At 41.2% G+C, this 27499-nt stretch overlaps 1 protein-coding gene across 6 annotated transcripts in view; it reads left to right on the forward strand.

Annotated features, from left to right (window-relative positions):
• The window catches only part of ARHGAP42 (Rho GTPase activating protein 42), a 378098-nt gene that overhangs the window by 163493 nt on the left and 187106 nt on the right, over positions 1–27499 (forward strand). For 5 of the 6 annotated variants that reach the window (XM_073337948.2, XM_078852354.1, XM_073337919.2 and 2 more), the window contains exon 4: positions 7422–7493. The exons of the other annotated variant lie outside the window; for it this stretch is intronic. In XM_073337948.2, coding sequence (XP_073194049.1) covers positions 7422–7493 — 72 coding nt within the window. The remainder of the gene's footprint in view (positions 1–7421; positions 7494–27499) is intronic. 6 annotated transcript variants of the gene reach the window in all.

Here is a 27499-nt window from a genome sequence, read left to right on the forward strand (position 1 = left end):
GATCTAGGTTAGGGGAGCTATCATTAAGTAATAATAGAGAATGGACAGTATAGTATTCAAGAACCGATCAATAATTGATAGAAGAAGCTTTTAAAACTTCTTAAAAGGAGAGTCTAATTTTAAAAAATGCTTTTGGGGAAAAGATGTCTATTTTTTTTAACAGAATGAGGAGTTCTGATGTTGCTATTTACAGCAAACCTTTATAGTCTTATTGACATCATCCCTCTGTTTTGCATTTCTTTGATCTTAACCTTGGCACAGTAACTGAGCAAGCAAGGGAACATGAGTTTTGCAGGAAGTGAGATGCTTTATTAAACTGTTACTTTGAAAACCTTAAATGACACCACAAAACTTGCAGTCCTTTTTGGTCATTGTAAATGTTTGGAGCGGATCAGTAGGTGGGAAGAGTGACTACCTAGTTGTTAGACAGACCAGAAGTTAGGTGCTTAGTTTTATGGCCTGTGTTATTCAGAAGGTCAGACTAGATCATAGAATCATAGAATATCAGGGTTGGAAGGGACCTCAGGAGGTCATCTAGTCCAACCCCCTGCTCAAAGCAGGACCAATCCCCAATTAAAGCATCCCAGCCAGGGCTTTGTCAAGCCTGACCTTAAAAACTTCTAAGGAAGGAGATTCTACCACCTCCCTAGGTAACGCATTTCAGTGTTTCACTACCCTCCTAGTGAAAAAGTTTTTCCTAATATCCAACCTAAACCTCCCCCATTGCAACTTGAGACCATTACTCCTTGTCCTGTCCTCTTCTACCACTGAGAATAGTCTAGAACCATCCTCTCTGGAACCACCTCTCAGGTAGTTGAAAGCAGCTATCAAATCCCCCCTCATTCTTCTCTTCTGCAGACTAAACAATCCCAGTTCCCTCAGCCTCTCCTCATAAGTCATGTGTTCCAGACCCCTAATCATTTTTGTTGTCCTTCGCTGGACTCTTTCCAATTTATCCACATCCTTCTTGAAGTGTGGGGCCCAAAACTGGACACAGTACTCCAGATGAGGCCTCACCAATGTCGAATAGAGGGGGACGATCACGTCCCTCGATCTGCTGGCTATGCCCCTCCTTATACATCCCAAAATGCCATTGGCCTTCTTGGCAACAAGAGAACACTGCTGACTCCTATCCAGCTTCTCGTCCACTGTCACCCCTAGGTCCTTTTCCGCAGAACTGCTGCCTAGCCATTCGGTCCCTAGTCTGTAGCTGTGCATTGGGTCCTTCTGTCCTAAGTGCAGGACCCTGCACTTATCCTTATTGAACCTCATCAGATTTCTTTTGGCCCAATCCTCCAATTTGTCTAGGTCCCTCTGTATCCTATCCCTCCCCTCCAGTGTATCTACCACTCCTCCCAGTTTAGTATCATCCGCAAATTTGCTGAGAGTGCAATCCACACCATCCTCCAGATCATTTATGAAGATATTGAACAAAACCGGCCCCAAGACCAACCCCTGGGGCACTCCACTTGACACCGGCTGCCAACTAGACATGGAGCCATTGATCACTACCCGTCGAGCCCGACAATCTAGCCAACTTTCTACCCACCTTATAGTGCATTCATCCAGCCCATACTTCTTTAACTTGCTGACAAGAATACTGTGGGAGACCATGTCAAAAGCTTTGCTAAAGTCAAGAAACAATACATCCACTGCTTTCCCTTCATCCACAGAACCAGTAATCTCATCATAGAAGGCGATTAGATTAGTCAGGCACGACCTTCCCTTGGTGAATCCATGCTGGCTGTTCCTGATCACTTTCCTCTCATGTAAGTGCTTCAGGATTGATTCTTTGAGGACCTGCTCCATGATTTTTCCGGGGACTGAGGTGAGGCTGACTGGCCTGTAGTTCCCAGGATCCTCCTTCTTCTCTTTTTTAAAGATTGGCACTACATTAGCCTTTTTCCAGTCATCCGGGACGTCCCTTGTTCGCCACGAGTTTTCAAAGATAATGGCCAATGGCTCTACAATCACAGCCGCCAATTCCTTTAGCACTCTCAGATGCAACTCGTCCGGCCCCATGGACTTGTGCACGTCCAGCTTTTCTAAATAGTCCCTAACCACCTCTTTCTCCACAGAGGGCTGGCCATCTATTCCCCATGTTGTGATGCCCAGCGCAGCAGTCTGGGAGCTGACCTTGTTAGTGAAGACAGAGGCAAAAAAAGCATTGAGTACATTAGCTTTTTCCACATCCTCTGTCACTAGGTTGCCTCCCTCGTTCATTAAGGGGCCCACACTTTCCTTGGCTTTCTTCTTGTTGCCAACATACCTGAAGAAACCCTTCTTGTTACTCTTGACATCTCTCGCTAGCTGCAGCTCCAGGTGCGATTTGGCCTTCCTGATTTCATTCCTACATGCCTAAGCAATATTTTTATACTCTTCCCTGGTCATATGTCCAACCTTCCACTTCTTGTAAGCTTCTTTTTTATGTTTAAGATCCGCTAGGATTTCACCGTTAAGCCAAGCTGGTCGCCTGCTATATTTACTATTCTTTTGACACATCGGGATGGTTTGTCCCTGTAACCTCAACAGGGATTCCTTGAAATACAGTCAGCTCTCCTGGACTCCTTTCCCCTTCATGTTAGTCCCCCAGGGGATCCTACCCATCTGTTCCCTAAGGGAGTCGAAGTCAGTCTGCCTTGGAATCTATGAAAGCCCTGGTGCCGTTGTACTCCACCAGAGTATTGCCCTTGACTTCAGCGGGGCCAGCTATTTCACCCCCGGATTCAGTTTCTACCTATGCAAATTATGTACTGTTTGACCATGGTCAAATGCCTCTGTCTGCCCGTGTAAACCTTCTTGTTTCAGAGCATAAAACAACCTCCAGCTGAGGGTTCAGTAAGAACTGTCTCTAAGGGCAAGTTATTCCATAACTTCCCACTACAGTATTTTTTGCATCTTTCTGTGAAGCATGTAGTACTGGCCATTATCAGAGATTGGATAGTGGACTTGATGGGCCACTTAGTCTGCAAATTCCTGTGTTCCTAGATGGGTATATTGACTGTACCTTTCTTGTAAGGGTGTTGAATTAAGTGTTTGCAAATTTCCTCAACATCCTTGACTGAAAAGCATTATATACATGCGAATAATTATTGACTTTACAGTTTTAATTTGATAATTTAGTTTTTTTCAAGATGCTGTACTCTGAATCTCAGATTTATGGGAGAGTTTATTCCTTTGGTGTTATTCCTTCTATTAATATATACATACACCTATATATATAGCTTTTAGAAGTAGCTGTTACAGCGATAGGTCAACCAAATCAGTAAAGTAATTATTAGTGCAAAGTCCATTGGACAAGAGTAATGATGCCCATTAGTTTTAGAATTTGTTTTTAAATTCAAAAAGGGAAATCTAGCTTCATTCTACAAAGTGAGAGATTATTGCATGGAAAATCCTTTTTAAAATCTGAATAAATCTTAGATGCTCAAAGTACTTCCCATTGATTTTCACCATCAGTGAGAAGATATAATTAATGATTTCAACAGTTTAAGATAGATGGTGATGTAAGAACATTATTATTTTCTCCATGCTCTCAATTATCTCTTTCTCTCTCTTATCATATAATATAGGGAGTGTGTGTGTGTGTGTATATATATATATATATATATATATATAAAATATAATATTGGCCACTCAGTAAAGGAAAGCTCAAAGAAAGGTCGAGAACTTTACTTGTGAAAATCATATCATATATGCATTAGTATTGCAAAATGACACATTTTGGAGGGTTATTGTAAAGATTATCCAGTGCTCAGTCATGCAATAGGTTATTTTAGCCAAAAAATATCAACAAATGAGATGCCAAAACAAGCCAACTATAATATAATGTAATTCCAGTGATAGGAACCAGTAATGAAAAGAAAATAAATGTGCAAGGCAGAAGTTCTACCAGCTGTATATTTATGTTTTATCCAAGCTAGCCCAGCAAAGTCCAATGAAGATAGAGAGGGAGTCTTTACACAGCTGAGCAACCTGAATCCTGTAATGAGGTCTGTTGAAATGCATCTGCCAGGATTCTCTCCAATAGTTTATTGGCAGGCTTCTCTTCCCAAAATAAATACTCCTTCCTGGCTTGTCTAATGCATAATTTAGCCAGGAAGAGGATTGCCACATCAGTGTTCTGTCATCAGAAGCGTTCGTCATTGGGACTAATGTGCAGCATTCTGTCTGTGTATCTCGACTTAGATCAGGAGACTATTTCTATATTTATTTAAATGAATATATTCTTTTAATTTCTGGCTACATCCATCGCCCATTCCTAATTCTAAATTCCCTTGTGTACAAAGTACAGTGGTCCTGCTGGTTCTTGGAACGCTTGTTTCTTGGCATCTCCTTATAATGCCATATGATTGTATATAAATTAGCTCTTTCACGATGTCTAGAGCAGGGACCATTTTGTATTCTGAGATTTCACTGCAATGGAATTTGCAGCAGATGATTTTTGCTTCATAAGTTAAACTGTCGGTTAACAGTGAAAGGCAAGTTTCTCTCATTTGAAGGTTGTGAAGAAAGCCTTTAAAATATGAACTGCTTTGAGTGGTCTCCTGAGTTTGCACGCAAGGCACATGAAAGTGACAACTCTGAGTGTTGTGAACAGCCTCATTCAGCTCAGTGTGGTGTTAACGCTGAAGACAAATAGTGATTATTTATATCAATATTAACTTTTTTACTGATGGTTATAAAGAGAAGCATTCATCTTGTATGTGTATAGTTGTTGGATGCCGCAACGAATATTGGTACACTGGGAAATGTGGCAAATGGTTGTTAGACAGTAGGAATTCAAGTCTCCACCAAAAATCTCAGTTTCTTTCCTCGTGGGAGTAGGGGAAAAAGAGAGACATTCATTCTGTAGTGCCAAAGATCTCAACATCCCTTCTTGTGCCAAACATTAAAACAATCTCCCTTGCTTTTATAGATGCTGTCAGGACCTATAGTTTCCTCCTCACAAACATATTCAATGCAGGTGTGTCCCTGAACTGAGCTTTGTGAGGCCTAGGTTCTATTCCTGGCTGTGCCACAGACCTGCCATGTGACCTTGAGCAAGTCACTTCACCTCTGTTTGACTCTCTTGGCCTTGCCTGTCCTATCTATTTAGAATGGAAGCTCTTTGGGACTTGGTCTCTCTGACTATGTGTTTGGATAGTGCCTAGCACATAAGGGCCCCAATCTCAGTTCAGATCTCTAGTTGCTACCTTAAGTACAAATAATAAATCAGAATGTCAGTGAAAAATGACAGTTTAGGGAACAGCATAACATTTAATTCAGTATCAAAATTAATAAGACAGGAAATACTTTATAGTACTGACTGTCATATTTTATTCAATAAAAGCTCAGTGTAGTCACGCTGGCATAGAAGTGCAAGGCCAAGTGTATTCAGGTGAGGTCTGGTTCTCAAGATTTCTAGTTTTGTTGGCCACATTTCTGTTATTTTTTATCATGTTTGCAGGACATTCGACCATATGCTAGATTTTAGTATTTAGTCTTTGTCATAAACACGGTCAGCTGTGGTGTCAGTTGTTATGGTTTTCAGCTTGGTCACTTTGGGCCACCACATCATCAAACTTGTCGAGTGCTGCTAGTCTTCTTACTTTTTCTACTATTAAGTAGGTATGGCAATATGAGAGTTTTGCTTTTTTTCACCTACCTTCTGTCCACTGGGACCACCTGTCTGAGAAAGTGACTGTGTGAGCTTTGGGAATGAAATCTTAGTTTTGAAAAAGTCTGCTTGCTGAATTTTTGTTTATATTTTACAGATTAGTTTGTCTGGACTATTATAGCCCTTTGGGAAGCTTTCATGCTATAATAGCACTGTGTCTTGTCGCTTATTATGTAAAAGCTACCACAGCATTACTCATTCATATCTGTCTTATTTACATTAGCCCATCCTCCCTAGCTGCCAAGATCCAAATGTGGAATGCAATGTATTTGGTAAAGACCAGAAATGAGAGAACAAACAATTATTTATGCAGGAAACTTAAAATGTTTTGCTATTAATCCTTTAAGGTAAATAACTTTGTATAATCAGTTATTTTATTCTTTATTTCTGAGGTGAATAATTTACAACAATAAAAAAGGGGGGACACCAAATTTGTGTGAGAGTTGCATATCTTTGCAACTAAAGTCAGTGACATGACTCAGAATGAGGCTCATATAAAAAGACTTCCTCTGGCTGTTGTGTCTAAACCTGAAAATGGATGATTTCTTATAGAAATGTTTGCAAAAAGATTGAGTGTGGTGTTTTTTTTAAGTGGTATTGCATGGCAAAAAGTTAAATAAATTAAGATAGCAAAATAAATGAATATATACTTCCTAGCCAAAACCTAATGAGTGACTTACATGCCACATAACCCTTAGCTTTGAGGTTAAGTAAGGTTTAAATAATGCACAAACATTTTTGTTTGCCTTATGCAGTGGGGTGAGTTTCGCTCTAAGTCAGGGGTTCCCAAACTTGGTTTACGGCTTGTTCAGGGTAAGCCCCTGGCGAGCCTCAAGATGCTTTGTTTACCTGAGTGTCTGCAGGTACGGCCGCTCGCAGCTCCCAGTGGCTGCGTTTCGCTGTTCCCAGCCAATGGGAGCTGAGGGAAATGGCACAGGCCGGGCTGGGCCACCACTTCCCACAGCTCCCATTGGCCGGAACAAGCCGCGAACCAAGTTTGGGAACCCCTGGTCTAAGTGAACAGACAAACAATGGAAAAGAATGAAAGCTATCACATAATTAGGGCTTCCAGGTTAAGTGTAAGAGGATAAAATTACCCCATAGCCATTTTTCAGTTTATTAATAAAAAATAAACATAATAGTTGCCAATTTTATATATTTCATAACTTTTTTCAGCTTTCCTTTTGGATTATTCCCTTAACTGGCGTGGCTAGATGATCAGAGGGGATTGCTGAAATGACTAAGCTATCCATTTGTGCACATAACTAGTCTATATAATCATGTTCCTAAGACTGTTACCTTTGTCTTCTCCCAAGTTTTGCCAGATTGTTTTACTTCCAGTTGTTGCATCTTGTCTGAAATTAGATTGTAAACTCTAAATTTCAGGGAAAACAAATACCAGGAATCCTATGTATGCAGCATGAGTACTTTTTATTTGTTTTAAATTGACAAATATAATTAAGTTTTAATTATTTATGATGATGCTTCATAATACATTGGGAAATGTTTTGTAGTATACTTTATAAAAGCAAAGAAGCGTTACCTGCACTGTACGGTTAAACCTTGTATGGTAAAACCTTCATTGACCACTGTGATGAAACGGTTAAACCTTCATTGACCACTGTGATGAAACCACTGGGTTTTTATCAGGTTTGTAGATTAGCAAAGTGAGATTTACTGAAGTAGTACTGTCGCTCCCAACTTTCTTTAAATACTATATATGAAAAGAGACACATTTGAATATTTATGTTTGACATTTCAGATCCAGAATGCCAATGATGTGTTAATAGCACCACTGGAAAAGTTTCGTAAAGAACAAATAGGTGCAGCGAAAGTAAGGAACCGATTCTTATTTATTTTATATTTGCTTGATGTTCACTCTATGTTGATTGTTAGATTACAGACATTTTAAAGTAATGATACCATTGTTCTCAGTGTATGTGTGTATTGATAAATTGGACTTTAGTTCTTTGCTTCAGAGGAGTGGAACATTTTAGAAAGCACATTTTAAGGTTCTGGATATATTGCATACCTTAGGCACTAACGGAACCTTTTCTTTTGTAGCAAATCTGCCATATCCTTTAGTTGACTTTATTTTCTGGTATTTAGGTTTAATTCAATCCCATGTGAAAAACCAAAAAGTAACTGAGAAATAATTGCAGACACTTATTTTTGACCAGCCCAGAGTCATTCTAACGTACATTGTGAACATTTCCAATGATCCTATCCTAGCAGCTGAAGAAGCAGCGAAAGCAGGAACCTTGAGAGAACTTTTTACAGTTTTGTCCGTCCTATGTTCATTGGCTGTTTGCTCCAGTCCTCTCTCTCCCGCTCCATCACAGTCTCTTCACCTCACCACACCTGCCACGTTTACCCTCTTCTCTCCTACTTCATTTCCCTTTTCTTTCCATTTATCTTAATCCCTCCTACGTAAAACCAATATCACACCCCCTCTTACAAGTATCGAAATAATGTGATGTTTGCTGCCATCACATTGTTCACTCTGCTTGTGTGTTAGATCCCTGCCTCACCTTGTGTCTATCATGTCTAGTTAGATAGCAAGCTCTTTGGGGGTAGGGACTGTTTACTATGGTGTTTTTTACAAGGCTTAGCACAATGCGGCCCCATTCTTGGTTGTCCCTTAAGCACTGCCATAATAAACATGAGTAATAATAATTTTGTGCATTTGGGACTCTGTAAAAACTTAAACAATTGATAAACAAAACTGATGAAAGAAAGGAGAAATGAAAAAAGAATGTTGGCTATAACCCACTTCATCAGATGCATGGAGTGGAAAATACAGTAAGCAGGTATAAATATACAGCACGTGAAAAGATGGAAGTTGCCTTACCAAGTGTGGGGGGAGGGGAGTCAGTGCTAACGAGGCCAATTCAATTAGGGTAGATGTGGCCCATTCCCAACAGTTGACAAGAAGGGGTGAATATCAACATCTGTTTCAGATTTGGGAATGATTTATACCGTCAAGTCAGCGGTGCAGCTATGGGTACCCGCATGGCCCCACAGTATGCCAGCATTTTTTATGGCTGACTTAGAACAACGCTTCTTCAGATCTCGTCCCCTAGCGCCCCTACTCTACTTGCACTACATTGATGACATCTTCATCATCTGGACCCATGGAAAGGAGGCCCTTGAGGAATTCCATCTGGATTTCAACAATTTCCACCCCACCATCAACCTCAGCCTGGACCAGTCCACAAAAGAAATCCACTTCCTGGACACTACAGTACAAATAAGCGATGGTCACATAAACACCGCCCTATACCGGAAACCTACTGACCACTATACTTACTTACATGCCTCCAGCTTTCATCCAGACCACATCACACGATCCATTGTCTACAGCCAAGCCCTAAGATACAACCACATTTGCTCCAATCCTTCAGACAGAGACAAACACCTACAGGATCTCTATCAGGAGTTCTTAAAACTACAATACCTACCCGGGAAAGTGAAGAAACAGCTTGACAGAGCCAGAAGGGTACCCAGAAGTCACCTACTACAGGACAGGCCCAACAAAGAAAGTAACAGAACGCCACTAGCCATCACCTACAGCCCCCAAATAAAACCTCTCCAGTGCATCATCAAGGATCTACAACCTATTCTGAAGGACGATCCCTCACTCTCACAGACCTTGGGAGACAGGCTAGTCCTCACTTACAGACAGCCCCCCAACCTGAAGCAAATACTCACCAGCAACTACACACCACACAACAGAAACACTAACCCAGGAACCAAACTCTGGAACAGACCCCCTTGCCAACTCTATTCAAGGGACACCATCATAGGACCCAAGCACATCAGCCACACTATCAAGGGCTCATTCATTTGCAAATCTACCAGTGTGATATATGCCATCATGTGCCAGCAATGCTCCTCTGCCATGCACACTGGCCAAACCAGACAGTCTCTACGCAAAAGAATAAATGGACACAAATCGGACATCAAGAACTGTAATATTCAAAAACCAGTAGGAGAGCACTTCAATCTCCCTTGACCCTCAATAACAGAATTAAAAGTTGCCATTCTTCAATAAAAAAAACTTACAAATAAACTTCAAAGAGAAATTGCAGAACTGAAATTAATTTGCAAACTTTACACCATCAAATTAGGCCTGAATAAAGACTGGGAGTGGCTGGGTCACTACAAAAAATAATTTTCACTCTGTTGATACTCACACCTTCTTGTCAACTGCTTGGGATGGGCCACATCCACCTTGATTAAATTGGCCTCATTAGCACTACAAAAAGTAAATTTCCCTCTCTTGTCGTTCACCCCTTGTTGTCAACCCTAATTGAACTGGCCTTGTTAGCACTCACCCCCCACTTAGTAAAGCAATTCCCATCTTTTCATGTGCTGTATATTTATACCTGCTTGCTGTATTTTCCACTCCATGCATCTGATGAAATGGTTTATAGCCCACAAAAGCTTATGCCCAAATAAATGTGTTAGTCTCTAAGGTGCCACAAGGACTTCTCGTTGTTTTTGCTGATGCAGACTAACACGGCTACCCCTCTGAAACAAAAAAGAATGTTTTTTAAATGGGTGGAGAAACATTCAGATGAACTGACTCACCTCCAACTCCTTACACAGAGGTCTGTGTCTCCTCTGGGCGCAGCAGAGGTGGAGAATGGCAAAGCAGCTGGTTGTGGCTCCCTCATTCTAAGAACAGCCACGGTCTTGTTCAATCCTTGGTATAGTTTAGAATTACCTTGGGGCTATTCTAAACTGTGCTCTGGATGTAGTGGTCCCAAAGGGGCACTGCAGATTCTCAGAGCTCAGTGTGCTTTGGCCATGTCTCCTTCGGTCTCCACACCCCTCTGGGCTGCAATGTCCAGATATTTCTTCCATATGGAGAATCTCTAGTCAGTGGTTTAAGACAGCTATACAGTTAGCAGAGCGGCACAAAGGACTGTACAAGGCTCAGTATTGAGCCCAGGGAACCTGGGAGCACATTCAGAAAAGGAGTTTCCTAGGTGTAGTCTCTCAATCTAGAAAGCCCTATTTCCAGCTCAATGTAGAATTCTTAAGGTACGCAGAACTCTGCAGATTAGTTGCCTTGGAGAGTCTTAAACGGTATAATAAGGGTAAGGGTACAATAAGTCTTAAAGGGTACTTTAATAAGGTGCATGATTCTGGTACCAGCCAGTGCTAGAAGAGGGCCTCCTCCCTGATTGAACTAACCTCGTTATCCCTAGCCTGATTCTTGCTTGCATATTTATACCTGCCTCTGGAAATTTCCAGTACATGCATCTGACGAAGTGGGTATTCACCCACGAAAGCTTATGCTCCAATACATCTGTTAGTCTATAAGGTGCCACAGGACTCTTTGCCTTGAGTACATGTACTGCTTCTGAGGTATTGTACCCTTGATTTAAAACTTTGCTGATAGATTATCTGGGAAATCTTTCAATTTTTAATATTGCTGTGGTTTGAAGAAACCATTCTAGTTTTGTTTAGTTCTTGTATAAAGAGCATAATGTGGTGGGCCTATAAAATAAGTAACAGTGCCTGCACTCTTTCTGCATCAGAGCAGGTTCACAGAAGGAGAAAATATATATGGTAAGAGGAAAAATGGAGAATGTAAGTGATAATATTTGAGTGTTTTCTGTTCTACTCCTGTGAGTGTGTAGCAGGGAGATGGAGAACCCTCTGTACAGGAACTAAACACACATTTTGAGCAAATTCCTGCTGTGGACTTGTGGTCAGATTTCTGTGGACAAAGAAGATGTTTTCTTCCCTCATGTTTGATATTTTTTGTGTGTACAGTTGCATGCTTTCCTCACCACACCCATGTCCTGCTATGTAGATGCAGAACATGGGAATTTGTTTTTAACTATGCTGCAAATAAATAGAGTTTAATGCCATCTGAGAATGTTTTCTCTTTTTTTAGCAGTTTTCATTCCTACATACATTGAAAGTTGTTTGATTCTTTGGATTGCTATTTAATTTTGTAATAACATAGCTTTAGGGATGTGATTGCCTTTTCTGTAGAGACTCACTGTGTTGTTGACAGGCGTTCTGTCTGGAGAAGCTAAACAAGACTCTATCCAGAGATCATTAACATGGCTTCTTAGTCAGGATGCTGAGGTCATTATAGAGCAATGTGAAGCACTCCCTGTCCCCTTTAGATATATGCAATCAGTGAGTCTCTAGACAGTTAATACTTCTGTGTTTGGAGATAGCTCACTCCCGGTTGCTGTTGCCATTAACAATAACACCAAACACTTTGTATAGGGCTCTACCTGGGCAGAGCACTTTACAAACATTAATTAATTCTAACAGCATCCCTGTTGGATAGGCATTTGTCCCCATTTCATAACTGGGGGGAAAGGGACATGCAGAGGTCAAGAGACTTGTCCAAGCCACACAACAACTTAGTGGCTGAGTTAGGACTGGAACCCAGATCTTCCAACTCAGTCCTGTGTCTATTCCATTAGACCTCGTTACCTCTCTTTTGGACCATTAGGTTCCTGGGTTGACACCTGTTAGGTTCAGCCACCAGACAGGAGCTCTACTAGTTGGTTGTTTTAGAAAACTCTAAAATAAATATATTTGTGTTTTCTTCTTCTGCTTTGCCTGAGTTCAACTGTCAGCTTCAGCGCTGGGATATTCAGACCACCCACATAGTCTAGAGTATGATTGGGTATGATATGAGGTGGATCTGTCAAATGAAATAGTTTCAAAGGGCATTGAGATGAATGAGAGCAGCACAAAGAGATGACAATTAATTACACTTAATGTTCTTAAAAAAAAAAAAAAAAAAAAAAAGCCTGAAAACCTCTAACAAGAATGGTAAATCTGTGAAGTACAATAGGAATGGGTTAGTAATAAAGGTATGCAAAACTGAGGCTATGTTGACACTACAAATTACTTTGGTATAATTTACATCACTCAGGGGTGTGAATATTCCCCACCCCCAAGCAACGTAAGTTATACCAACCTAAGCACCACTGTGGACAGTGCTGTGTCAGTGATAGAGCTTCTCCTGCCAACATAGCTACCGCCTCTCATGAGGCAGAACTTATTAAGCCAAAGGAAGAGCTCTCTCCCATCAGTTTAGCGCATCTTCACCAGAATCTGCAGTGTAGACATAGCCTGAGGGGTATTACAGTGCCAGAGATGGTATGAACATTTACCTCAATCTCTGTTCACCTGGCTTCAGCTTTGACCAAACCAAATGCTTAATAATTGGTCAAAACTGCGAGTTTCTTAAAAAACTCTTTAGTTAACACAGGTTTGCATGAAGATTTGTGAACCTTTGGCTGAATGTGGAGTGATCTCTGCATATGTAACAAACTGGAAACCCGGTTTGGACTTTTGTAACAAAAGTTTCACAGCACTCTAAGGATGTCTGTACACAGGGATTTCATTAATATTGACATCTTCACTGGGCCCACAAACTCTCTGGATAGTAGTAAAGGTGCCAAAGACGCAAATCTCACCACCTTCTGTTCCAACAGGGAAGGTGCATTTCTTTGAACTTGCTTTTTTCTAACATAAACTCACAGCAGCATGTACATTTAAAAAGATCAAAATCCTAACAAAACAAAACAGCCCTACCAAAGAACACAATAAACTGCACACACAGTTCTACCCCTGAAGAGAAGATGGGAGAGAAAACAAATCACAGATGGCAGATGTTAGTCACATTGCGAATGCACTACTGCAAATTGCTCAGATACTACGGTGATGTGTGTATAATAACCTATCTAGAATAGAACAAAAAACCACAATATATTTAGAGGTGATTTTTGTCTGATTTTTTGGGGGTGTGGGAGAAATTAGGCATGCAGAGGTCCATCTCTTTGCATTTGGAAAGGAAAATGATGTCTGTCTGTATCTGTACAAGTTTTTTCATGAAGTTGATAGATTTCCACTCCATACGGCTAAATGCAGTGCCTTGCATAATGACAGGTTTCAGAGTAGCAGCTGTGTTAGTCTGTATTCACAAAAAGAAAAGGAGTACTAGTGGCACCTTAGAGACTAACCAATTTATCTGAGCATAAGCTTTCGTGAGCTACAGCTCACTTCATCAGATGCATTCAGTGGAAAATACAGTGAGGAGATTTATATACACACAGAACATGAAAAAACGGGTGTTATCATACACATTGTAAGGAGAGTGATCACTTAAGATGAGCTATTACCAGCAGGAGAGCGGGGGAAAGGAAGGGGAGAAAATCAAGGTGGGCCATTGCCAGCAGTTAACAGGCACGTCTGAGGAGCAGTGGGGGGTGGGAAGTAAACATGGGGAAATAGTTTTACTTTCTGTAATGACACATCCACTCCCAGTCTCTGTTCAAGCCTAGGTTAATTGTATCCAGTTTGCAAATTAATTCCAATTCAGCAGTCTCTCGTTGGAGTCTGTTTTGAAGTCTTTTTGTTGTAATATTGCGACCTTTAGGAGAGATTGCAGTGTTCTCTGACTGGTTTATGAATGTTATAATTCTTGACATCTGATTTGTGTCCATTTATTCTTTTACGTAGAGACTGTCCAGTTTGACTAATGTACATGGCAGAGGGGCATTGCTGGCACATGATGGCATATATCACATTGGTAGATGTGCAGGTGAACGAGCCTCTGATAATGTGGCTGATGTGATTAGGCCCTGTGATGGTGTCCCCTGAATAGATATGTGGACACAGTTGGCAATGGGCTTCGTTGCAAGGATAGGTTCCTGGGTTAGTGGTTCTGTTGTGTGGTGTGTAGTTGCTGGTGAGTATTTGCTTCAGGTTAGGGGACTGTCTGTAAGCAAGGACTGATCTATCTCCCAAGATCTGTGAGAGTAAGGGATCGTCCTTCAGGATAGGTTGTAGATCCTTGATGATGCGTTGGAGAGGTTTTAGTTGGGGGCTGAAGGTGATGGCTAGTGGCGTTCTGTTATTATCTTTGTTGGGCGTGTCCTGTAGTAGGTGACTTCTGGGTACCCTTCTGGCTCTGTCAAGCTGTTTCTTCACTTCAGCAGATAGGTACTGTAGTTGTAAGAATGCTTGATAGAGATCTTGTAGGTGTTTGTCTCTGTCTGAGGGGTTGGAGCAAATGTGGTTGTATCGCAGAGCTTGGCTGTAGATGATGGATCGTGTGGTGTGATCTGGGTGAAAGCTGGAGGCATGTAGGTAGGAATAGCGGTCAGTAGGTTTTCGGTATAGGATGGTGTTTATGTGGCCATCGCTTATTAGCACCGTAGTGTCCAGGAAGTGGATCACTTGTGTGGACTGGTCCAGGCTGAGGTTGATGGTGGGATAGAAATTGTTGAAATCATGGTGGAATTCCTTCTTTTCCATGGGTCCAGATGATGAAGATGTCATCAATATAGCGCAAGTAGAGTAGGGGCATTAGGGGACGAGAGCTGAGGAAGTGTTGTTCTAAGTCAGCCATAAAAATGTTGGCATACTGTCGGCCATGCGGGTACCCATAGCAGTGCCGCTGGTTTGAAGGTATACATTGTCCTCAAATGTGAAATAGTTATGGGCGAGGACAAAGTCACAAAGTTCAGCCACCAGGTGTTCCGTGACATTATCAGGGATAGTGTTCCTGACGGCTTTTAGTCCATCTTTGTGTGGAATGTTGGTGTAGAGGGCTTCTACATCCATAGTGGCCAGGATGGTGTTTTCAGGAAGATCACCGATGGATTGTAGTTTCCTCAGGAAGTCAGTGGTGTCTCGAAGATAGCTGGGAGTGCTGGTGGTGTAGGGCCTGAGGAGGGAGTCTACATAGCAAGACAATCCTGCTGTCAGGGTGCCAATGCCTGAGATGATGGGGTGTCCAGGATTTCCAGGTTTATGGATCTTGGGTAGCAGATAGAATGCCCCAGGCCGGCGTTCCAAAGGTGTGTCTGTGCAGATTTGTTCTTGTGCTTTTTCAGGGAGTTTCTTGAGCAAATTCTGTAGTTTCTTTTGGTAACCCTCAGTGGCATCAGAGGGTAATGACTTGTAGAAAGTGGTGTTGGAGAGCTGCCTTAGCAGCCTCTTGTTCATATTCCGATCTATTCATGATGACGACAGCACCTCGTTTGTCAGCCTTTTTGATTGTGATGTCAGAGTTGTTTCTGAGGCTGTGGATGGCATTGTGCTCTGCACGGCTGAGGTTATGGGGCAAGTGATGCTGCTTTTCCACAATTTCAGCCCGAGCTCATCGGCGGAAGCACTCTGTGTAGAAGTCCAGTCTGCTGTTTTGACCCTCAGGAGGAGTCCACCTAGAATCCTTCTTTTTGTAGTGTTGGTAGGGAGGTCTCTGTGGATTAGTATGTTGTTCAGAGGTGTGCTGGAAATATTCCTTGAGTCGGAAACGTTGAAAATAGGATTCTAGGTCATCACAGAACTGTATCATGTTCGTGGGGGTGGAGGGGCAGAAGGAGAGGCCCCGAGATAGGGCAGATTCTTCTGCTGGGCTAAGAGTATAGTTGGATAGATTGACAATATTGCTGGGTGGATTAAGGGAATCATTGCTGTGGCCTCTTGTGGCATGTAGTAGTTTAGATAGTTCAGTGTCCTTTTTGTTTTGTAGAGAAGCAAAGTGTGTGTTATAAATGGCTTGTCTAGTTTTTGTAAAGTCCAGCCACGAGGAAGTTTGTGTGGAAGGTTGGTTTTTTATGAGAGTATCCAGTTTTGAGAGCTCATTCTTGATCTTTCCCTGTTTGCTGTAGAGGATGTTGATCAAGTGGTTCCTCAGTTTCTTTGAGAGCGTGTGGCACAAGCTGTCAGCATAGTCTGTATGGTATGTAGATTGTAATGGATTTTTTACCTTCAGTCCTTTTGGTACAATGTCCATCTGTTTGCATTTGGAAAGGAAGATGATGTCTGCCTGTATCTGTATGAGTTTTTTTCAGTCTTTGTGACCACAATTACCTGGTTTGTGCTCCTATATTCTTTTAAAAACATGTTCTAAATATTGTATCATTTTTTTTCTTTATCAGACCCTTTTAATTTTAATTGTTTTACTCCTGTTAAGTTTAAAGTATGAACCTTGTTGAAGTAGCTCCTTACATCAGATGTGAGCATTATTAGTGTGTGTACATGTCAGTATGAGCTGTCAGCTTTTGTCAGAATTCAGTGGAGAAGGAAAGGATGTGAGGAAGAGTTTTGAGTATTTCAGTTTCTTCTTTTTCTTTCTTTTTAATTACTGGATTTACTGCAGTGGGAGCTGCATGTATATCTTAAAGCAGATATAGGTCCACAGAGTTAAAAATAAGGGTTAGGAAGAGGCTTTCCGATAGAATTGTGATAATGCAATTCCACAAATCAGAAAGATTATTGAGGATAAACAATACCCAATATACAGTATAATGCTGTACATCTGTATTTTATATTCAGTGTCACCATCAATCCAGTGAGTAAAGTTCCAGTGGTTTTTGTATATCACAAGAATCTCCAATAATAAAGAATAATCCTTTGTAAGTGCTGAAAAAATATGCAGGTACCCAATCAAAAACTGTCCCCACAAATCTTGGAAATAAAATATTAGTGTTTGTAACCAAACCAACGGTACACAATCTACATCCCTTACTGCCCTTCTTGATTATTTATATTACTTGCTCTTCTTTTTTTATTGCACATATTTCAGTTCTTCCTTTTCTGTGCACACTCAGTTTAAAGAAAACGGAGATCTCTCCAGAGACTACAGAAATCTAGCCTTGCATTAGGTAGCCTGATGATTTACTCCATCTGAGTTGAAAAAATGACCTCTGTAATTATTGTATAAATCATAGGAAAAGTGGAGTGAGCTAACTGGGAAAAAATTTCAGGAACGAAGCAACTTACCTTATTTGGTAAATGTGGTTTGCTGGTCCCCAGCTGGTAACATTGGTGAGATCATTGTGTGATGTGTTGTGTGCGCTAAGGCCAAACTCTCATGTTTTCTTTTTATCTATCAAGTACAGTATTTAGCAATATTTGTTCAAATGTTCATTGACTTTTGCTACAGACTAAATTAGATCAAAGAGAAAAGAAGCAAACTTAGATTTTTTTAAGAGTTTAAAAAACAGTGTCATTTCCCTTTTTAAAATGTCATGTTTCAGAAAATTGTTATTTCTTCTGTCTCAAGGGAATTTCTGTTGTTGTTTTTACTTTAATTCATTCTTAGCTATAAGTATTCCTTTTAACTTGGAAAACAAATTCATGTTCACTGCTGGGATTAATTTACCCCAGCTATATTTCAGAGCGGCTCACTTAGTCTAACCACAGAAGTTACAGTGTAGTTTGTAACTGTCACATTTGTATTGCCCAACAATGTAACACTCAAAAAACAAAATGAAAATATAGCTTTTACAGTTACATTATGCAGAAGTTATTAGAGTTTCTTGGCGAGTCACCCTACAGCAGCTGGAAATCCACTATGATTCCGTAAAGGAAGCTAACTTAGTTTAGTTTTAGGATATTCGGTGCAAATGCTAATTGTTTTTTAATTGCAGTAAACAGAAAGACTCCTTAATGTTAGAGAAATGGGCAGAGTGAATGTGTCATGGTAAGCTGGTATCTGAGCGGAATCAACATTGGGCCTTGTATGTCCACATGGTCACCAGTTTTGAAACCCTTTAAGTATCAGTGAATCTGAGCTGTCGTGTAATAAAACAAAAGTACATGTCAAGTTATTTTAATTGTAAGGCTGTAAGCAATCGCCAGTTGTTTTAAGCTGGCCATTGCCTGTCCCCAAAGCCAGGTCACTGTGGGACTTTTTAAGCTTTTTCTCTTGCCCCAATTCGTGCTCAATATGAGGTTGAGGGGACAGAAGTTGGACTTCTGTGAGCTCCCCTTTATGGCCAAGTGGCTGCTGCCTCTTGACCCTGTTCCTATGCTGGCCTGATATTGTGGGGAGTGGAAGCGATAGAGCAGTGCAATGGAGGAGACAGCTCACCTGGCAGCTGGCACAAAGGAAGAATAAGCCCTTCAACACCAGCATCTTCCCTCTGCTAGGAGAAGAGACTACACAGAGGGAGAGAAGAGGGCTCCATCCACTCTCCCCACCATTCAATAACAGCAGCTCCCCTGGTTATTTGTGGAGAGGCGGGAGCATGAAGGTGGGGAACTCTTTCAGAAGGAGGAGCAAGGAGGTGAATACTGGAGAGGGAGGTGTGAATCTCAGGGGCTAGGAGGAGGGAAGGTACGTGGGGTTCCCAGGTAAGTGGAGAGAAGAAAGAAGGAATCTAGGGATGGTAATGGTGATGAGAAAAGAAGAAGACAAGAGAAAGCTGGGTGTGGGCTAAGAAGAAGGAATGGGATACAGGGCAAAAGGGAAAGAGACCATGTGGGTAAGAGCATGGGGGAATGGTCAGAACAGAAGAGGGGGGAATGAGACAGAAAGAATAAGCAGGAATGAGACACTCCTTCTCTTAGTATAAACATTTTATTTTCAGAAATAGCTTAACCAACCTTTTGATTCTCGTTTCTGTTTTTAATTAAACAAAGTTGTTTCTTCATCTAAAAGTGCCCCAGTGCCAAGGTCCAGCCTGGAATCCAGAGCAAAATTTTATTGCTGGCTTGCAACTGACCCATAACAATAGCACCATGATGGTGACACAGGAATATGTCATCTTTGTCTTTGCTCAGAGTTAGAGAGGTTAAGATGATTTCTGAAGTTAGAAAGAATTGGCTTGGCTTTATATTTTTGTTCAATTTCTTGTAAATTGATTTAGTCTGTGTTTTATGTAAAGTGTCTACATTGCCAGCTATGAGTTGGTGCATATTAATAAAATATCCCCTTAATATTATCATCATCTGGGACAGCTTGCTAAATTCACCTTGAAAATATTATTTTTCATCTATTGTATTTAATTATTTGGGTGACTCCTAATAGAACTATGGTAAATGCAGCTTCCCTATAAACTGGGTATTGTACCACTTTTATAATGCTAGAAAGCACGTAATTGTGGTCTGCTGCTGAACAAAGGCTGCACAGACACCAGAGGGTTACATGGGAGAACAGAACCACTTTGTTGTAAACATTTTGGCTTTAAAAAGGCACCTTTTGATCTGAGCCTTAGTACAGCAAGTAGAATGTAAAGCTCCAGCAGCTTTGACAGACTGAGGGAAGGGGGGGAGAAAGTTCAGCTGGGCCATCTTTTAAGTTGTTGCTTTTCCATAAAAATAAATAAATGACTAGGTGACACAGGTGAAGAACTTAGCATGTTAAGGGCAGCCATTCCTGATTCCAGCTCCATTTCCAGCACTACCATCCCACTGCACTTCTGTTCAGCAGTGTGTGGCCACCTGCACACAGCTGAGTCTGAGTAATTTTCAGGTTAATTTGGCTGGATGAGTCAAACACTGAATTCATAAGGTTGAGGATGGGAGGTAGTTCTTTTCACCATTATTTACAAGACCAACAAAAAAGAGTTTATGGGGGAATGGGATTATATTAGTTTTCTAATCAGATATTACTATTCAGGGGTCCAAAATATTAGAATCTCTAATCTGAATAATGTGTTAATCCCTCATTTCTAGTGCATTTCCTTGTCATCTTGTTTGTTGGGTCGTTGGGTTTTTTTTTTTTTCCATGTTAGGGATCTGTGAATTTGTTCAGGCAAAACAAGAAACTTACCCTAAAGGATCTCTGCTTATTACAGACTTCTCATGGGATCCAATCATTTTACCAAAACAACTCTAGCAATGTTCCCTCTAATTTTTCACAGGCTGTGTGCGCAAACAATTTCTTCTGTGCAAATTTTTGTGCTTCTGTGCAAATATTTGTGCACGCGGTGTTTCGCTGTGTGCGGGGGGTTTGGGATCTGTGTGCACGCACACAACTTAGAGGGAACAGTGAACTCTAGTAACAAGGGAATTTATGCACAGAAATAACACCGAAAGAGCAAAATAGCTGTCCTCCAAACCAGCAGAAGGCTGGAAATATGTACTTAAGGACCATGAATAGTTGAGGCATGTGGCATATCTTTTCTGGTACCTAAAGCAATCATCATTTTGAATTCAAAATTTGCCAACAATTACTACATGTCACTAGATACATTTCTGAGGTAAGTTTTATCCTGTCCAAAAGCATAGTAAAATACTGAGGTACAGTAACTAATATATCTCTGTAGTAATTGCATGTAAGTCCTGGCTCTTTAATGGGGAACATGGAATCCACAAGTAGAATCGCCTTAGCAATTTTCTTAATAAAGCATATTATAAATAGGTAATGTGTAATATAATTGTGCCAGTTACAGGGGGTCAAAATGTCTAAGTATCACATTTTTAAATGAAAAAGGACCTTTTTTCACAAAAAGAAAAATTATTTTTTTCTGATGCTGACTGCAACCAGAGGAAAACTGCTTCCTCTAGAAAGACCTCTAGAAGAAAAGTCATTTTTGAATGCTGGGCTTCAGGGTTTTAGTCCTGTCCCTTTTTATAATAATATTAATAACGACAAAAGATTATTGAAACATTTAAGCGATTTGTGAAAAAAATTGGAGAAAAATATTTTTTGTGAAATTTATTATGATGAAGAACTTTGAAATGAAGTTTTTCTCACTTTTTTTCAATTTTTTCAGAAAAATATCTACATATTGATGGGAAATGTCACTTTTTAACTTGCCCTTCCCTTTATTTGCACCGGAAAAAAGGGGATAGGAGTAGGAAGGGTGTGTGTGTTCCCCCCTATTTTTCTCCTTTTTATCCCCCCTTTTTTCCAATGAAGGAAATCTTGCGAAATAAGTGAGCCTTTTGACAGAAAAATCACAAATTTTGACCAAAATGATGTTTTTTCTTGACAATTTTCATTTCAGTCATAAATGCACTTTTCACTGAAGAAAAAAAATTCAACCAAAAATTTCAACTAGCTCCAACAACAAAGTGTGTTTACATAACACTTTCCCCTAAGACCTATTGGTATGTTACCAAATATATAACTAAAGCATAATTAAATTTTAAAAATTGACAAAGTGTATCAATGTATTACAAATCAAGTAAATAAATTTCCCCATAAATTTCCTCCCAACATTCTATACATAAAAAAGTATCCCCTTTCTTCCTCATAAAACTAAAAGGAAGCCTAAAGGAATGCCTTGTGTTTCAGTGGTTGGAATGCCACTCATAGACATATATGAAAGAGAGTATGTGAATTGTGGTCCAACTTCCTCCATATGCAATTATGCATGCAAATTTAAATTTTTCACAGCCCTGAGAGACATAGCTGCATCCCCAATCTAATTTTTAAGTGTAGACCAGGCCTAATTGTCCTGGCCACCCCAGAAGGAAAGATAAGACACCAGGGCTATCATAGAATCATCATAGAATAACAGAGTTGGAAGGGACCTTTGGAGGCCATCTAGTCCAACCCCCTGCCCAGAGCAGGACCAATCCCCAACTAAATCATCCCAGCCAGGGCTTTGTCAAGCCTGACCTTAAAAACTTCTAAGGAAGGGGATTCCACCACCTCCCTAGGTAACGCATTCCAGTGTTTCACCACCTTCCTAGTGAAAAAGCTTTTCCTAATATCCAACCTAAACCTCCCCCACTGCAACCACTGTGTGTAGCACAGTGTAGAGCAGGCACCCCACTGCACACCAGGTTACGCATGAGCTGTCTTCAGGGCTGGCTCAACTCCAACTTCAAACCCAACAGACACACCTTAGGGATGCTGCTAACTCCTCCTCCTCCCAATGTTCTAGCTTTCCTACACTGGTGGACAAGACCAGAAAACCTCTGCATGGGCGTTCCCTTCCAGCAATGATCCCCAACGCTCATGCTAACCATGGACGCTTCCCTAATGGGCTGGGGAGCGCGTCTAGGGGGACACAGGGCACAAGGCCAGTGGTCCGCATCAGACACGCGCCTACACATAAACCTCTTAGAGCTCAGAGCAGTGTGACGAGCATGCCTTCACTTTCTTCCCCTCATAAAGAACAAATCTATCCAGGTCTTAACAGACAACATAGCATGTATGTTTTACATCAATAGACAGGGGAGAGCCCGATCACATTCCCTATGCATCGAAGCCATCTGACTATGGAATTGGTGCATACAACATCAAATACAAATCACTGTCTCATACCTACCCGGCTGCCACAGTACTACTGCCGACGAACTCAGCAGGCACTTTTTGACAGAACACGAATGGGAACTGCACTCCGCAATACTTCAACAGCTCTTCCCCCTCTGGGGCACCCCGTCAATAGACCTCTTTGCCACAACCCAGAATCGAAAATGTCGCCTGTTTTGCTCCAGAGCGGGACTTGGGACTGCATCCCTAGGAGACGCATTCCTCATCCCATGGAACAACTCTCTCCTGTACATCTTCCCAACAATCCCTCTGCTACACAGCGTTCTTTGGAAAATCATAGACGATAATGCGCGGGTCATACTTATTGCCCCAGCTTGGCCCAGACAGTCGTGGTATCCTTACCTACTCCGCATGTCCTCCCGTCATCAACGGACTCTCCCACCATAAAACGATTTCTCATGGGCCTACAAAATCTCTACCCATAAATTTACCCAGCAGCAGCTACATGGAATCTTAACCTCGTTCTTCACGGTCTCATGAAACCTCCATTCGAGCCCTTGGCTACCTTGTCTCTTCTTCATATGTCTATGAAGGTAGCTTTCTTAGCTGCAATAACATCAGCAAGGACAGTAGGTAAATAAGCGCCCTGATGGTCTAGCCTCCCTACACAACTTTCTCCAAAGACAAAGTCACTCTGAGACCACATCCTAAATTTCTCTCTAAGGTGGTATCCACCTTCCACCTTAACTAATCAATATACTTACCTACTTTCTATCCTAAACCTCACGAGACTCCGCAAGAGGCAACCCTGCATACTCTCGACTTCAGGCGAGCAACTGCCTTTCATTTAGACAGGACTAACCCATTCCATAAGTCCCCACGACTCTTTGTCTCCATTACTGAAAGATCGAAAGGTACGGCTATCTCTAAGCAACGTCTGTCCAAACAGATCTCTGACTGCATCAGATCCTCTTACCGTATTCAAAATATTCAACCGCCCAAAGGCATTAGAACTCATTCCACTCGAGCCATGTCGACATCCGTTGCCTTCCTACATAACGTACCCATTTTTGACATATGTAAAGCAGCTACATGGTTATCTGAACACACGTTTGCCAAGCACTATGCTATCACGCAAGATAGCAGACACCATAGTAGGCCATACAGTACTCTTTACAGTACTCACTGCTGCATCTCCAAAGTCCCTCCGACCATAGTGGGAACTACTACACATTCACCTAGAGTGGAGCACCCACAGGGACAGCACCGGAAGAAGAAGGGGAAGTTACTTATCTTGCAGTAACTGAAGTTCTTCGAGATGTGTCCCCCTGTGGGTGCTCCACTCCCCGCCCTCCTCCCCTCTACTTTGGCGTACTATTATGATTTCTCCACGAAAGAGAAAGAACTGAGGGGGCTGCGGCACGCACGCACTCAGGAAGATTCCAATGAGACGGGAGATACCAGCTGAGTGCCTGCGTCCCGACCAGGGACTGCTACCAAAGATCTCCGATCAACGGCGCTGGGACACACTGTCACCTAGAGTGGAGCACCCACGGGGACACACATCTCGAAGAACTTCAGTTACTGCAAGTTGAGTAACTTCCCCATCTCCCTACCTCAAGCCTATGACCATAAGGAGGCTAAAAGCCCACCAGGAGAGGAGCAATCCTCAAAGGGGCCAATGGTTCTCTTTTCTCTGCTGGCCCAAACAGAGTCTTCCTACCTCTGAGGCTACCAGGCGGATCATTTGAGCTGGTGGGGCTGTTCGTTTAGATCATTATTTTAAACACTTGTCTAGAAATCTTGGTGACCAGGGCTGTGTTCCTGTTTGTGGTAATACATGTGTGGCAGTCTCTGGTCAAATATATTTGACTATGAAAATTTCAGTGGAATGTAAATTTGCATTTCATATTCCTGCGTTTCCTTTTTCTTACGCATTTGGAGATGTAATCTTTGGTTGTGGCATTTGGTATTTGTTTCTCCAGGATTTTGGTATTTTTAGATGCTTGCTTTGATTGCCAGTTTAAACTGAATTATTATTTGCATGGAATTCCTTCATCATCAGGTGAATTGTTGTTTGCTGTGAAAGTAAAGCTTGACTGAAATGATCCAGAAGGCAATGACTTTAACAGGTCAGGCTTTGGAGGGCCAGGGAGCTTGAGGCAAGCCAACCCTGTATGGAGACAAAGTCTTTTTGAGAACATGTGTTTGAGCCTGGGAGGGGATTTTCATAATCCAGCTGATAAGTGGTCAGATGATTCCTATGAAGGACTGAAACTGAAGAGACGAGCTGCAGGAAGCCGTAAGGATCCTGTGACTAGCCCTGGAGCAGGGAGAGAGGGGAAAACCTTCTGGGCCTCTTCAGAAGACCAGGAGAAAAGACTGGGTTTATATGAGAAACTTACGTTGAGCTGTTTCATTGTGTTTGAAGAATAAACTGTCCACTGGAAGTAGAACCTGAACAGATGAACAGACTTTGGGAGCTGAGTTGGGGAAGACAGTCAAGCAGCCTATACAAATATGTTTATAGGAAAGCGAAAAAATCTTTACTGGTTTTACCCCTAATTTCCCCGGTTGTATCCATAATATAATGGCCAAAGTGTCCTGAAAGTTCAAGCAATGAGATTTCCATTGAAAATCTGAATATTATTTGTGAGAAAGTTACTGCATTCCTACCCAATCATATCTTTATGGGAAGGCCTTGTTTTTTGCCATCCATAAAAGACACTGACTTGTAAGAATAAATAAGTCTATCTGCGGATGCTGGATGCTTCATAATAACCAATATTATTCACCCTCATCTTTTGGATAATGTCTTTATTGAGAGAGAAATAAATAAACCAAACAGATTATTTGTTCTCTCTCTGGTAAAATTCCTTCCTTCTGTGTGTGACAGTTGAATATTATTTTTCACTCACATAACTTAGTCCATGTCTAAAGTTTGACTGCAAAGTTTAACCTATGTATTTTTAAAAGGCTACTGTTATCCCCCTTTCTAGACTTTAAATTTCCACTGTTCAGGTGAGGGCTGTTATGATCCTGTGCAGCTGGGTCGAAAGTATTTTAAAAGCTGGATTGTCTCTGACATCTTAAATATTCCTGTTATGATAAGCAAGAGATAAGGAGAATCCCTATAAAGTGTGTATAGCTTATATATGCTTTTTATAGGTAGCTGATATGATATGTGGTATGCTGTGACTTCAGCAACTCTCTTCTCTATGCTCAGTGGCTTCAAACCAACATCCTGTACTTGTGGAAAGAAAGCAAAACTAGCACATTGATGTTCTGTGTGGAGGGGACTTTCCCACTTACTCTGAAACAGTTCACACATCTCCTGTGGTTTTGCTTTAACAAACAAACAATAAGGCAATCTAAAATCCAATCCTGTACTTCTTTTCTAGCTCGGAGTTGCTCAATCTCTCCCACGCCTCTTGTTCTCTTCTACATTTTTATTCTCTCCATCTGCCTGGCCCTTTTTCTAGGCTTGATACTGTTGGCAGGTGTTGCAGGGCAGAGCTGACTTCACCACCTCTATTCAGGACAGACAATGAACTCCTTTTCGCCCTAGTTCACACGATCTAACCTGGGATGAAAATTGAAACACATCATGTCATAAATATAAAGGGAAGGGTAAACACCTTTAAAATCCCTCCTGGCCAGAGGAAAAACCCTTTCACTTGTAAAGGGTTAAGAAGTTAGGATAACCTCGCTGGCACCTGACCAAAATGACCAATGAGCAGACCAAATACTTTCAAAGCTGGAGGGGGGAGAAACAAAGGCTCTCTCTGTCTGTGTGATGCTTTTGCCAGGTTCAGAAAAGGAATGGAGTCTTAGAACTTAGTAAGTAATCTAGCTACATATGCGTTAGATTCTGTTTTGTTTAAATGGCTGATAAAATAAGCTGTGCTGAATGGAATGTATATTCCTGTTTTTGTGTCTTTTTGTAACTTAAGGTTTTGCCTAGATCTCTATATTTCTAGGGATTCTCTATGTTTTGAATCCAATTACCCTATAAGGTATTTACCATCCTGATTTTACAGAGGTGATTCTTTTACTTTTTCTTCAATTAAAATTCTTCTTTTAAGAACCTGATTGCTTTTTCATTGTTCTTAAGATCGAAGGGTTTGGGTCTGTGTTCACCTATGCAAATTGGTGAGGATTTTTATCAAGCCTTCCCCAGGAAAGGGGGTGTAGAGTTTGGGAGGATTTTGGGGGGAAAAACTTTTCCAAGTGGGCTCTTTCCCTGTTACATATTTGTTTATTGCTGCCACCACCAAGCATCTAAGTCCAAGGGCAATAGGTAAAATAGTTTGTACCTTGGGGAAGTTTTAACCTAAGCTGTTAAAAATAAGCTTAGGGGGTTTTTCATGCAGGTCCCCACATCTGTACCCTAACGTTCAGAGTGGGGAAGGAACTTTGACACATAGGCTTGCTTTTTCAGCAACAAGTTTACCAGTGTCTTCCAAACTTGGAAATTTATCTGTTTTGTGTGTGTGCAAAACATGCATATGTGCTTGCATAATACAAACTATGTATGCATATGACAACCTATGCACACAGATTAGCATTTGCTCATGTAATTATTTTGTTCTGCAGTAATAACTGAAGTGAATGTTCATGGTAAGTCACTATGTAATAGCAGTAAACAAATTGCACCAGCTGTTTGGTAGTAGACCAATTCTGCTTCTTTGTGTCTGCAAGAAGGTGCTTAAATATATGTCATAAAGAGGCATCGGGGAAACAAAAATAATCTACTAATTGTGGCTAGATAGCTGATTCACCCTCTTTTCCTCTTTCTGCCGTCTCTTATTCTCACTAACGCCCCCATTCCGGTCATTCTTCACGCTACATCTACTGCCAATTGAAAAAATTAAAAAACTAAAAAA

Source organism: Lepidochelys kempii, chromosome 1 (assembly GCF_965140285.1).
Source record: "Lepidochelys kempii isolate rLepKem1 chromosome 1, rLepKem1.hap1, whole genome shotgun sequence".
Taxonomy (NCBI): domain Eukaryota; kingdom Metazoa; phylum Chordata; order Testudines; family Cheloniidae; genus Lepidochelys; species Lepidochelys kempii.